The sequence below is a fragment of the Rhamphochromis sp. 'chilingali' genome, assembly GCF_963969265.1.
Source record: "Rhamphochromis sp. 'chilingali' genome assembly, chromosome: 13".
NCBI classification, from domain to species: domain Eukaryota; kingdom Metazoa; phylum Chordata; class Actinopteri; order Cichliformes; family Cichlidae; genus Rhamphochromis; species Rhamphochromis sp. 'chilingali'.
Genome location: NC_137940.1, coordinates 35,883,614 through 35,896,614, shown reverse-complemented (window position 1 = coordinate 35,896,614; position 13,001 = coordinate 35,883,614). Strand labels below are relative to the sequence as shown.

Sequence of the window (13,001 nt, the reverse complement as noted above, 5' to 3'; positions counted from 1 at the left end):
TGAATTTAAATTGTATTTTAGTAAGTAATCATGGTTTTTGCACATATAACATAGACCTCTATTTACTAGTTCACATATATATATACTTTGGGTTTGTATATTTTGTATACACTGCATGCAAATCATGTGTGACCTTGATAATTGCAACACAAGAATCACCTTATTTCCTTTAAGGTAAAAGACGTACAAACGTTTATTCGCTGTACAACATTTTGAAAGTGTTTATTTTGATACCTGAGGAAGAATATGCCGGCGGCAGTGGTTTGGGATCCCAAGAGTTCCATGGAACACTGGGCTTATTATTACAGGGTAGAACAGGGAGGTGGATAGAGAGAGAGATACTCGGAGGGCCCCTCAGTATGGAAACAACGGCACTCTAATTTAGCAGCTAATTTGCTTCCATTCTCTCATATTAATCTTAAAAGAGAAAACGGGCCACAGAGGGTTTGAGATTGACAGACATGTAATCATTGGATGTAGATTTTACTGAGAGGCTCTGGGCAATCTGTGAAAAAAAAAAACTCCAGGCAGAACACCTTTTTAATTCTGTCTCTAATAAACAATCCGCCAATGCTATTATGTAATGAAACAATATGTAATGTCTTTAAATATGAAGCCAATTGCATTTTAAGCACACAATCAAGTGAGTAGGGGAAATTTAAATAGTACGGAATTGGTTTTAGAAATGAAAAGTGCAAGAGGAAATCCTATTTGGTAAGAGCAGACATCCAATCAGCTCTGAAAATCAAACCCTGTCAGAGCTAGGGTGTACTTACTGTATTTGCATTATTTATTTTTGGTATATATCAAGCAATTACAGATTTTTGGTGTTTTGTTGATTTATTAGGCTGGAATAAAAACTTACAATTTACAAATATAAACTTTATTATTAATTATCTCCAATGAGAGGACGGTTTTCCAAACACATAAGGCCTCCCTCTGCACTTCAGTCCTTCTCGGCTCAGTTATCCACATGCAGCAGGTTCCTTTTGGAGTACCCCTTTATCTTGCAGTAGATCATCAGTAGCAGTCCAAGACAGTTTAGTTGGAGTACATCCAAATATAAGACAAGAGACGTTTTGGGGAGTAGCGGTATTGAGTTGGGAGTTGGGAAGGACTGGGACTAGCTGGTTACCAGCAAGTGAGCTTTCAAAATAAGAACACCTGGAATCTTTCTGTATGAGGCCTCATAGATAATGGTCACAGACTGAAAACCAAGGCATAAAGGATATAGGGTTCGAGACTATGCACAGACTATGCACAGAAAGAAAGGTATAACGATGCAAGACATTTTGTGTGTTAGTAAAACTGTCCAAGAACATGGTAGCTACTAGCTACCGTCATTCTCAAATGAATGAACCACCGACACAGTCTTTCTAGGTCTGACAGCCCAGCCAAGCTGATTAATCGTGGATAAATTGTTGTTGTTAGACATGTAACTTAGAACTTTGTGGTTGCTGTTGAGATCCATCTTTTGGAGACACTGGTACAGCACTCCACCAATCAGGCATTTATGGAAGAGCGGCCAGATGGATGCTAAAAGGCACATGACAGTCCACTGGAAGTTTGCCACTACCTGAATAATTATCACAAAATGAGAAGCAAATGCTCTGCTAAAGCTAAACACAAATTTAACTATAGCTGCATTTAACTATAATAGTGCAACTCTAGAGAGACATGAACATTGCTGTTCTTTGACACCCCCTATCATACCTAGTTGTGCCTGAGCATTATTGCCATAGAGAAAAGGAGAAACTCTAAAAAGCTCAAAGACTTAAGGTTCTTATTTCTGCCACCAGAATGTTAACCAAATTCTAACTGAAGAATCTGCAAATGGAATATTTATATATTTGAAACATAATCTATAAAAGACAACTGTTGTTACTTTGTTGCTGAAATATTGTCTAGTATTGATTGATGAGAGAAAAATCCATTATAAAATTAGGCTGAAACATACCAGTGTAGAAATGTAGACATCATAAAAGGGGCCTGAAAATGCTTTGAAGGAATGACATATAGCGAGTGGCGTGCAAAGGAAACGATCCTTACAGGGCTGATAGCAAAAGTTAACTTCGCTAATTTCCAGAGATATGCCAGTTAGACATAAGAAAATTCACAGACCTTTATATGTCTAGTGAATTTGCTCCCACTTGACCTTATAATTCTTGACTTTAGTGGCAAGTTTCAAGGATATAAAATGGATGCATTCCATTAAAGGAGGTAGATGTGGCTGAGTTTGTAGAGCAGGTAATCAGTAAAAGCAAGATTAGTGGTTTGCACACATAGGACACGGAGGCCTCTTTACTGTCCTTGTAGCTTTTTGTATTAGGAACATCAGTTTCAATCAAATCAAAGGGAGTTTACATGCATATGTGGGCCATTGTTGACATCTGTGTTCTGTATTTGCAGATTGCTACAGGCCTTACTGCAACTGGAGCACCACCTCCACCACTTCCAGGAGGTGCTGGAGTTCCACCACCACCTCCACCTCCTCCTCCCCCACCTGGTGGTGTTCCTCCACCTCCTCCACCTCCTCCACCTCCTCCACCTGTCCCTGGCCATGCTGGCATTCCGCCACCACCACCTCCTCCACCGCCAGGTGGTGGACCACCCCCTCCCCCGCCACCACCTGGTTTTGGGCCTCCACCCCCGTTTGGAGGCCCACCAGGACCTCCACCACCTCCTGGATTTCCTGTTGTTAAGCTGCCTTATGGACTGGAGCCCAAGAAGACCTACAAGCCTGAAACTGTCATGAAGAGGGTCAACTGGACCAAGGTATAGCAGTCTGAGCAGTCATTGGCTGCAGTAGATAATCTTATGTTCACTTATAGTATTAGTTACTTAACAGTGTACAGATGGTAAATGGCCTGTATTTATATAGCACAAACACACATGCACATTTATATAGGGCTTTACTAGTCCCCAAGGACCCCAAAGCGCTTTACATATCCAGTCATCCACCCATTCACACACACATTCACACACTGGTGCAGATGCAATGTTACACTTCCATTTTTTTTCCATTACCTAATTTGCACATTATTTACAAGCATTTTTTCAAACAATTTGGACTGGCATTAGAAGCTGATTGATTGTATATTTTGTAGGTAGGTTTGCAGAGTGATAAAGTGTAAAGTTGAAGGTTCAAACTAAAAGAAACCTCTCTTTAAATCTGTTTCTAATCTAGTCAAACATTCGTTCAGCCATAGGCCAAAGTGCTCCATACTCAGCACCCATTTCAAAGGATTTAACAGTAAACAGTTTTCACTCAAATGTCCTTGGATTTGCACATTCTTAGCATAATTGAATGGAGACTTTGTTGTGTAATTTTCCATCACATTTGAATATAATTTCAATAGGACATTCTCTTGATTTGCATTGTATTTTGCCATAGATAATTTATCCGTTGCCCCAGGAGTTCTCAGGATTATTTTAATGGTTCTTTACTGATACTTATGTGACCTTGTGTTTTATTCTGAAATTACTGACTGCAAACAAAATATCAGACTAGTTTACTTCACATAATGCTAGAAGTGCAATGATTTTGTAGAATCAAGCCACTTAAAAAATAATTATGAAGGCTGTCGACAGTATCTATCCGTGTGCTTATTATTTTACAGTGCTTAAACAGGTCATGCACATTTTTCTGTCTTATCCCAATTATTTATCCAACCACATGCCACCAAAGGCATAAAGCGACAATGTGAAAATGCAAGTCAACAGTGATTGCACTGCACTAAAAAGCACTGAGGTGGTGTTCTGGGTTTGAATTATTGGTCACCTTGAGAATTCTTTAAAATGGCAAATATGCTAATGTTTGACTCTGTGTAGGAGGTTCCTGAACGGTAAGTAAGATTAATAATAATGGGATGTCATACCCATTGTGTAAACAGTCGGGGAAACAGCAGTTTGTTTCTTAATAGAAGGCATTCCTGTGTGTTTGTTTTTGCCTTGATATTTTAAATGTGATTAGTCATTTTCCTGTGAAATATCTATGTGGTTCAGTTGTGTTATATGACTTGTGTGCATGCGGTGTAGCACAAATGACCGTTGTCTCTGAAGTGTACAGAAACAGGTTAATGTGCAGCAGCATTAACCTTGCCTCCACAGGAAATGTAGTTTTGTGATGCAAATGAAATTCATAACCACCTGAGGAAAAACAATCTGTGTCTCTTCTGTCGATTAAGTGGGACATGAGTCGTCTGTCTTCGCTGTGTGCAGCAGGCAGAAGTATAGGAGTACTAGGAATGATTTGGTTGTATAAAAAAGAAAGGGGAAGGACATTGTTTCATAATTTCAAACCTTCCCTCTATTAGACGATACATGTCCAACAAAAGTATCGTACAAATGAGAAAATGTGACTCTTATAGTTTTAAGAAGATGTTGAGCAGCTACCATCCATCCATCCATCTTCGTTTACTTATTCGAGTCTGAGGGGCAGAAAATGCCAGTAGAAAATTTATCAGTCAAAGTCCTGTACAGCTCTCACTACTGCTGCACAGGGACTGGATAGAGGACCAGTATCCTGAACCAGTCCAAACAGGATCCCCTAGGCAGACCTTCCCAAAGTGTGGGGCCATTCTGGGGGGGGGAACCAAAACTAAACGCTTGGACACTGCTAGCACGGGGCGCCCACAGAAACGCAAAGCAGGAGATGAAGCATCGCTGAATATGTTTCCAAACCAACTTCATTCTAAGCCAAAGACTAGAAAATACGGTGAAGCAAATCTTCCCTTTGGCTTCACCTGCACAAGTACCAAGGTAGGTCTCCCTGCAGGATTGGTTTTCCCTTCGTCGGGAGCAGCGCTGGGTTCTCCAAATCACGGACAAACAGGATCCCACGTTCTTGATTTTTACTTTACAAACACTTGTTGTAATGACTAACTACTCCTGACATTTTGGAGATGTTTGCTCTTATACAGTAAAGTTGCAGCGGGATACAAATAACATCAGGCTGATCCTGCCACGATTTGTCTAAATCACGGACAAACATTTTTCTTGTAAAACAAAGGGGGGCCTAGCAAAAAAAGTTTGGGAACCACTGGCCTAAGGAATACGGTTGAATGCCTTCTCCAAGTCCACAAAGCACTTACAGACTTGTTCGGCAAACTCCCACGTAGCCTTGAATGTCCAAAGGAGGATAAAGACCTGGTCCAGCGTTCCAGTACTCATTGTTCGTTTCCATGAGATTCGACTAACAGACAGACTCTTCTCTCCAGCAGCCCACATTTCCATGCGACCCTACAGAGGAACATTAAACAAGAGAATCCCACAACATCTAGAGCCAGAACATAGTCGGGGTGAATTTCATCCATCCCAAGGGACCTGTCATCTAGGAGTTATGAAGTCAGTGGCGTCCCACCCTCACTGTACACAGTATGAGTAGAGCATCACTTTCCCTCCTCAGTTACTGATGGTTTGCCAGAATCCCTTTCAAGCTCTCTCAAGGAGTCTGGTTCTAGACCTTAAGCCATGTGTTGAGATGATACCTACTATATCTACCTGGTATTGCTCAACATCACTCATTAGTTCAGGCTCCTTTCCTACCAGAGAGATGATGGAAGTTTTAAGAGCTAGTTTCAGTAGCTACAGGTTTGACCAGTTTGCCTTGGGCTACGCAACCAGCATAAGCTCCCAATAACATAGCTCCTGGGATCACTTCGACACACAAACACCTTCACCACGATAAGGTGGAGATTCAATGGATGAGTTGTACAGAGCACATTGAGGTAGCTCATATTTAAGCTCAAAATTAAATCATTAAATTGCAGTAAGTGCTTTCTCACAAGCATAAAGATGTAATTTGTGTTTCGCTCTGCTCAGGTCCAACAGGGTAAAGCCAATATTCACTTACAGGCCAAATGTTAAACAAAATATTAGGAAAATGAGAAAATAAGTTCAGATTCATTCAGTTTTCTTTTAAGCCAATTTAAAATGGTAACACTTTATTTATTTTTTTTATATATTCTGTATATATAAAAACATTTTATGCGATTTACCTCAAAATACCTTTGTATTCGGTCTTGAAAAAATATGTGACTAATTCACAAGCTTTTATAGTGTCTTTGGTGCTTTGTTTACCTGCAATTCAGGACCTCACTTAAAAGAGAGATGGACTGTGGTTAGATTGATTCATGTCATTGCCTTGACTTAATAGCACAAAGTAGGAGCAGAAAAAAATTCTAAAGCACAAGCTGTTTTGTTGTGCTACTTTCATGTAGACGAAACCTTTTAGTTGGTTAGGTATTTGGTTAAGTATTTTTCTGTTGCTTTTATTTCTGTCGGTTTAAAAAAACAAGAAAAAAGAGTGGAGCCTGAAATCTGTGACTTCACAGACTCGCACTCTGCATAGTGTATATTGGCAGATATACATGTCCTAACCTTAATATAGTTGCAATTAAAGTAGTCACTTCTGGAATTTCGATGTTCTTTGATTAGTACTTCCTTTTTATTAATAGAGTTCAAAGGGCCAGGCGTGTCAATGACTGTCACACAAAAGCCATAGCCACCCTTTGATAAAATTCATGAGATCCCTGTCTGTTTTTCTGCTTTTCATGTTGTGGACAGTCAAATACCAACCCTAAAATTGCTACTATGCTGTGTGTCCCCCCATTGGTCACACGCAATTGTGCAAACTATAAATTGCTTCCACATTCTAAACACTTGGAAAGCTAACATTAAGTCATTTTTAATATTTACATATTTATCCATCCATCCATTCGCTTCCGCTTATCCTTTTCAGGGTCGCGGGGGGCGCTGGAGCCTATCCCAGCTGTCATAGGGCGAGAGGCGGGGTACACCCTGGACAGGTCGCCAGTCTGTCGCAGGGCCAACACACAGGGACAGACAACCATTCACACTCACATTCACTCACACATTCACACCTAGTGGCAATTTTGATTATCCAATTAACCTATCCCCACAAGCTGCATGTCTTTGGACGGTGGGAGGAAGCCGGAGTACCCGGAGAGAACCCACGCAAACACGGGGAGAACATGCAAACTCCACACAGAAAGACCTGATGGTGGAATTGAACTCAGGACCTTCTTGCTGTGCAGCAACAGTGCTAACCACCGTGCCGCCTTATTTATATTTACATATTTATTTCGGTAAAATTCTTTTTCTTGCTACAATAATTTGTAATTCTTGTGAAACAGCTGTTATACGCATAGGCAATTAAAACAAAACAAACAAACCTATTTTAGGCACATGTGTGTTATGTTTGTATACGTGGGTCGAATAGAAGCAAATAAGAGCACAGAGGTTATCTATCCCGGACACCAAAACAAGCTCATGATTGACTCTGCAACACTGTTATACTTATTACTGTTACTATACAGCATTGGGAGTAATGGACCAGAGCTAGATGGAGATTGGTCTGTGTTGCATGAGTGTTTTACTTAGACGTCTTTCAGTGTGAAATGACTGTGTTTTCGAAGATGGTTATTGGCAGCTTTGCACTGGGTCAAGTGCAAATTCGAGTGTTTGACAAAAAGCCACAGATATGGTCTCATTATAGCACTTAATACAGTGTACAGCGGAAGTAGGCAAATGGTATAGATATTGATGATACACTACTACAGTAATTAGATGTGTTCATGTCTTGATCTTCCTTTACACGCCTCCATTTTCGTCTTTACTAAGCAGCCGTGTGATTCCTACGATGTTGGTTTTTGTGTCTGTTCACTCGGGTAAAGTTTAGCATGGCTAAGTTCATGCGGTTTCTCGTCATATGCAAATATTAATGTATCCCTCACGTTCTCCTGTTGCTGTTTGGTTATTTCTTGTTTGTCACTCAGATGCTAAAGATGCCACTCAAGGGCATGTGTGTGGCCGCACGCAGCAAAAACACTCACAAACTCCATCTCCAGTGAGAAGAACTTTTGAGTGGCAGCTTGGTGGAATGACGGTTTCTGATTGTGGTGATAATGGAATCCTTGTGTCATTGCAGATAGTGCCTCAGGAAATGGCAGAGAATTGCTTCTGGATCAAAGTCAAAGAAGAGAAGTTTGAGAATCCTGACCTATTTGCTCAGCTTTCCCTCTGCTTCTCCTCACAGAGCAAAGGTAAGGAGGCGTCATCTTTCTCCACCCCATCCTTAATTAGTCAACAGACATATGCTTCCTTTGGCGTCTTTTCTCACTTAAAACGTAATTGTCTCGACACCACCACCACTGTTTCTGTTTGGTCTCAGTTCAAATCTCTATGCCAGTTATGCATACCAATGCTTGTGTTTCACTGTGTTTATGTGTCTATGAGGAAGTTAAAATGCCAAGTAGCTCCTTTTTGTATTTGTTGTTTGTACCCGCTGAGTAGTTTCAGATCAGTGGTTTTTATTTTTGTGTGTGTGGACGTGCACAAACCCGAGCTTGTACATATATGTGTGAATCAAGAGCGGCCATGCTTGGTTTGGTTCTTGCCTTTTCCAGTCCAGTAGACCAATCTTCCATCAGGGAAGACGTGAAGGCTTTGGTGAAAGAAGCTCTGGGAATTTACTTGTCCCGGCCAGTTTGTTTCTCAGATACACAACCAGGCTACCTAACTTGCTGATGAACAACACAAGCAGTGCAGCGCAAGTTTGTTTTTATATGGAAGAATATGTGTGTGTATATGTGTGTGAAGGCACTTGATGTATTCCTCCCATGACAATTTGAGTGTTTTCCACTTCTTTGACAGCGAGCGTGTGCATGTGTGTTTGTGTATTTATGTGTGTGCAGCACACCCCTCTAATTCGAGCAACAGTGGGAGGGGAGAAGTCAGAGTCCTGTCAAGCGCAGAACAGTCAAATCGGAGCTCTGTCAGCATGTGTGGACATAACTATACAGAATCCTCCAACTTTTCTCTTATACCCACCATCTGTTTGGACACTAGTCAGCCTGGCAGCAGCTTCTTGCTCCGTCTTTCTCATAGCCTCCAGGTCTACAAACGAGAGTCGTGTCTTTTTTGTACTGCGAAATAAATAGCAATTTTCCCTTGGCTGCCGCAAGGTGATTTACCAGCATAATACAGATGGAAGGAGAATGTGGGCTGCAAAGAACAGTTATTGCAAAGCTTAATGAAGTGACAGGGATAGGCCTAGCAGTCATGCCACTCCCTTCTCATCTTTCACGAAGGGATATCTGCCAGGCGCTATAATTTTTAACATGTACTCTTTAACGCTGTTCAAGTAATTGAAGTGAAACCCTTTTTTTTTTTGCAGTTAACAGTTATTTACTTTTTCGTTTATTAGATTAATGAGTTGTTATTGAGGAAGAAAGTGTTCATATTAAGTGTAAATCAGCGCTACGCTTGGAGAGTGCAGTAAAAAATGTTTCCCATTGATTCTTATAATAAATTAGAACTTAACCTTTTTTTGGTTTCACAGACACATGGCTTTAATTCAGCTTTAAATGTCCTTTTAAATTCTTTATTAAAGCCACTTTCTCGCCCACTGGGGATTAAAAAAAAACGTCTATAGATAGTCCTTGTTCCCGCTGGCAGGGTAGGAATTCATGATCCAGCATTTCCCCCGGGAGTTACCTTTGCTGGATCCCTATCAATTACCCCTGCAGCGGCTTCACTGAATCAGCTCTTTTTCCTCTATTGTTGAAACAGAACATGATTTGCTCATGAATGAAAAATGCTGTTTAATGTTGTATATCTTCCACCCCCCCCTCCCTTCCCTACAGTGAAGTTGAAAGTCAATGCGAAGGGCTTTGATGTAGATCGTATTGCAGAAAAGGTGCTAGATAGGATTTTACTAAAATGAGATAGTAATTCATTTGTTTTCCTCTTCTCCATGTTTCATGCTTCATTCAGTTCAATCTGAGGATAAGCGTGCTTAAAAATGAAATATTTTATCTTAAAAAAGAATAAGTTTGACCTATATTGGTGTAAAGTTTTCGTCTATCTCAAGTCCAGTTGTTTAACTGAGAATGGTGAAGTTTAAAGGAGTTTTGGGGGTGGGGGGAGTTTCAGGTGTCGTGACCAGCACTAGCAAGATTAATTTCTGAGGTCTCGTACTCTCAGTGTAACCTCTCATTGTAGCTACGGACCATAAATCCTTTGTGTTGATTTGACAAACAAGTCACTAGTGAAAACCGACTTCATTTGTCTGGGATATTGCCCAGACAATATCCCTGTTTTTTTTTTTGTTTTTTTTTAAATAACACGCACACACACTTGTTGTTTTTTCTTTGCTTTTTTGTGGTCCCTCCATCTTTGCCACAAGATGTGGATATTTATAAGTCAAGCACACTTTGGGGGCCTAGTGTATCGTGAAAGATGAGGCAAGCAGGTGTAAATGCCTTCCCTGCAGAGCTGCCCTCAGAAAATGGTGCAAAAAAGGCTTCTGTTATCTCCACGTTTCTTGGGATTCTTGCTTGTTACTTGCATTGTTGAAGAACAACACTTTGGCAGTAAAAGAAAAAAAAGAATCACTTTAACAGCCCCCAATTTTCAGATGCTTATTGCGCTCAGAGGCCTCTAAAACAACTGAGAATGCTAGACTGTCATCTCCCCTGCTGCTTTTATGAGTCTTACTGTTTAATGAGTTTTACCAAGAAAAGGAAATGATAATCAGGAGGGATTTCAAGCCTGGCTTCAGTCTTTTAAAGTGGCTATTTTTTCTTTGTCATTTATTATAATATGTTTTTTCAACTTGATTGAAAACTTAAAACATAAGTCACTACTCTGGGTCTTAACTGACTAAGTCATACTTAACATTTCTTTTTCCGCCTTTGGATGTTGAATAACATAAAAAAAGTTGTATTGCACATATTGAAAATATAGCAGTTCCATTTAACCAGCCCATTAAATGGATGTGGTCACGATTAAACCAGGATGTAGTTATGCAAAAGAAGGATTTTAGATAGTTATTCTAATGCTTTGAATAATGCCGGTCGGGGCTGCATCCTGAAAGGCATACGGTGTAAAAATCAAACATGAGGGAATCTAACAGCAGCCAAAATATACATGTAAATATACAGCACCTGTTAAATCAGTGCTCTCCAGTGATGCATTGTTGTGGTTACAAGTTTCAGTAACTTTGTATGATTACAAAGAATAAATACAGCATAAATAGAGAAAAAGACCTTCAAATGAATCATGCCCCCTCCAAGAAAAAAAGAAAAAGAAAGAAAACTTTAACTCAAGCCATCGTCAATCAAACGTACACAAATGTAACGGTTTAAGGCTGTACAGCAACACAATCCAGCTGTTTCATCCAAAGTTTATTTATTGAACGACTTGGTGTTAATTCATATTTTTGCTGTAAGTGGAATCAGTGTTGGTCAAGTTACTTGAAAAAAGTAATCAGTAACTAATTACTGATTACTTCCCCCAAAACGTTATCCCGTTACTTTACTGATTACTTATTTTCAAAAGTAATTAATTACTTAGTTACTTAGTTACTTTTTAAAAACATGATTTACACCCTGAACAGGTGATAAAGCGATAGATCTTTTAGCCCAATTCTACTTTTTCTACATAATCCATCATACAAAATGTAATCAAATGGAAAAGCATCTTTTTAAAACTTGTTTTATTAGTTTTAATCTTTTAACTTTATGCATCAAGCAAAAATTTAATTATATGCAACATTCTCTGACTGGAAGAAATTAGTTTAACATTTAAACCTATTTTCTGCACATTCCAGCACATAAAATAAAATATTTTTTGTGTTTACACTCAGTCTTTCAAATAGATGCAAGTAAAACACAGCAGAAAATAAATAAAGTCAAAGACTCAGCGGTCCTGTTGCTCTATTTTCACCTGTAAAGCAGGAGTGGGGTAGGCGGAGGGTTACCCTGGTGCAGGTGTGCCGCGGTCAGTGGAAGAATCCGCGAGTTTCTCTGTGAGTTTCCCATTACGTCGTAGCTACTCGGTGCTTGTTGGAAGTTTAGGGGTTTTTTCGCTGTAAAAAGAAGTTTTCTTCCCACGCACAGCGGACACTAATGTTTTTGTCACTTTTTATGGAATCAAACTCAAAGTAAGGTCAGTACTTCCACGCTTTAAACGCTGCACCTCATACTCTCTCTGCACTCGATATATGATCCATTGTTGATCTGCACACAGCTGTTGTCACGAACGGCGCACTCGCTTACGTCACTGTCATGAGACATTCTCGCAAAAAAATCACGGTTTTAGTAACGCAGTAACGCAGCGTTCCTACGGGAAAGTAACGGTAATCTCATTACCGTTTTTGCAATAGCAATCCCTTACTTTACTCGTTACTTGAAAAAAGTAATCAGATTACGCCCATCTCTGAGTGGAATACGCTTCTGTGGCTTCTATAAAGGGAAGAGCATTCAGCCCGATTGTTTCAGCCTAGCTGTGCTTTATTCTGTTTTGCTCTTGGAAGGATGCAGCATGTTGAAAATGTGTTACAACTGTGGACACTGATGTCGTGCCATCGTCTTCACCTTTGACACCATTTTGCAGTTTGTGATCAGACAATTGTTTCCACCCCACAAAGAGCTGAACAAATGTGTTATCATAGAAATCTCGGTGTTCTATTAAAACCACCCAAGTAATTGTGTATGATACAACACTTGGTCTCTGTAGAACAACTTGGACTCAATTGTAGAATTATCTTATTTTGCATTCAGATAGTTTTTTACCCTTTTGCTATTTGTCTTTTGTCTTATTCGATCTTCTCTGCCTTTACTTGGCTGTATCGGCTTTTCCCCTTTACACTCTTCCCCATTGACTTGGCTCTCTTTTTTTCTTTTACTCTCATCTCCCCTCAGTTCGCTTTATCAATCAGTGTGTTGTGCCTTTGTACGGCTCTTGGGATCAAAACAGATTCACTCTGGGACTGAATGCGTGTAGCCATGGCCTCCTGCATTTGAAATGCAATTCATTCAGCTGGAACTTTGCGGTTCAATTTGAAACAAGATTGATGTTGGCAAACTTCACACCCCCTTTATTCCAAAATGTTTCCTCCATTGCCCTCATCAATTGGTGATGGACAAAGGGCATGTGCCAGTTTGTAATGGTGATGTCTGGGGGGGCTTCTCAGC

The 13,001-nt window shown here is 40.0% G+C and overlaps 1 protein-coding gene across 5 annotated transcripts in view; it reads left to right on the top strand.

The window, feature by feature from the left end:
• Positions 1–13,001, top strand: part of diaph2 (diaphanous-related formin 2) — a 373,710-nt gene that overhangs the window by 140,614 nt on the left and 220,095 nt on the right. For all 5 annotated transcript variants that reach the window (XM_080900481.1, XM_080900480.1, XM_080900482.1 and 2 more), the window contains 2 exons: positions 2,410–2,775; positions 7,952–8,066. In XM_080900481.1, coding sequence (XP_080756607.1) covers positions 2,410–2,775; positions 7,952–8,066 — 481 coding nt within the window. The remainder of the gene's footprint in view (positions 1–2,409; positions 2,776–7,951; positions 8,067–13,001) is intronic.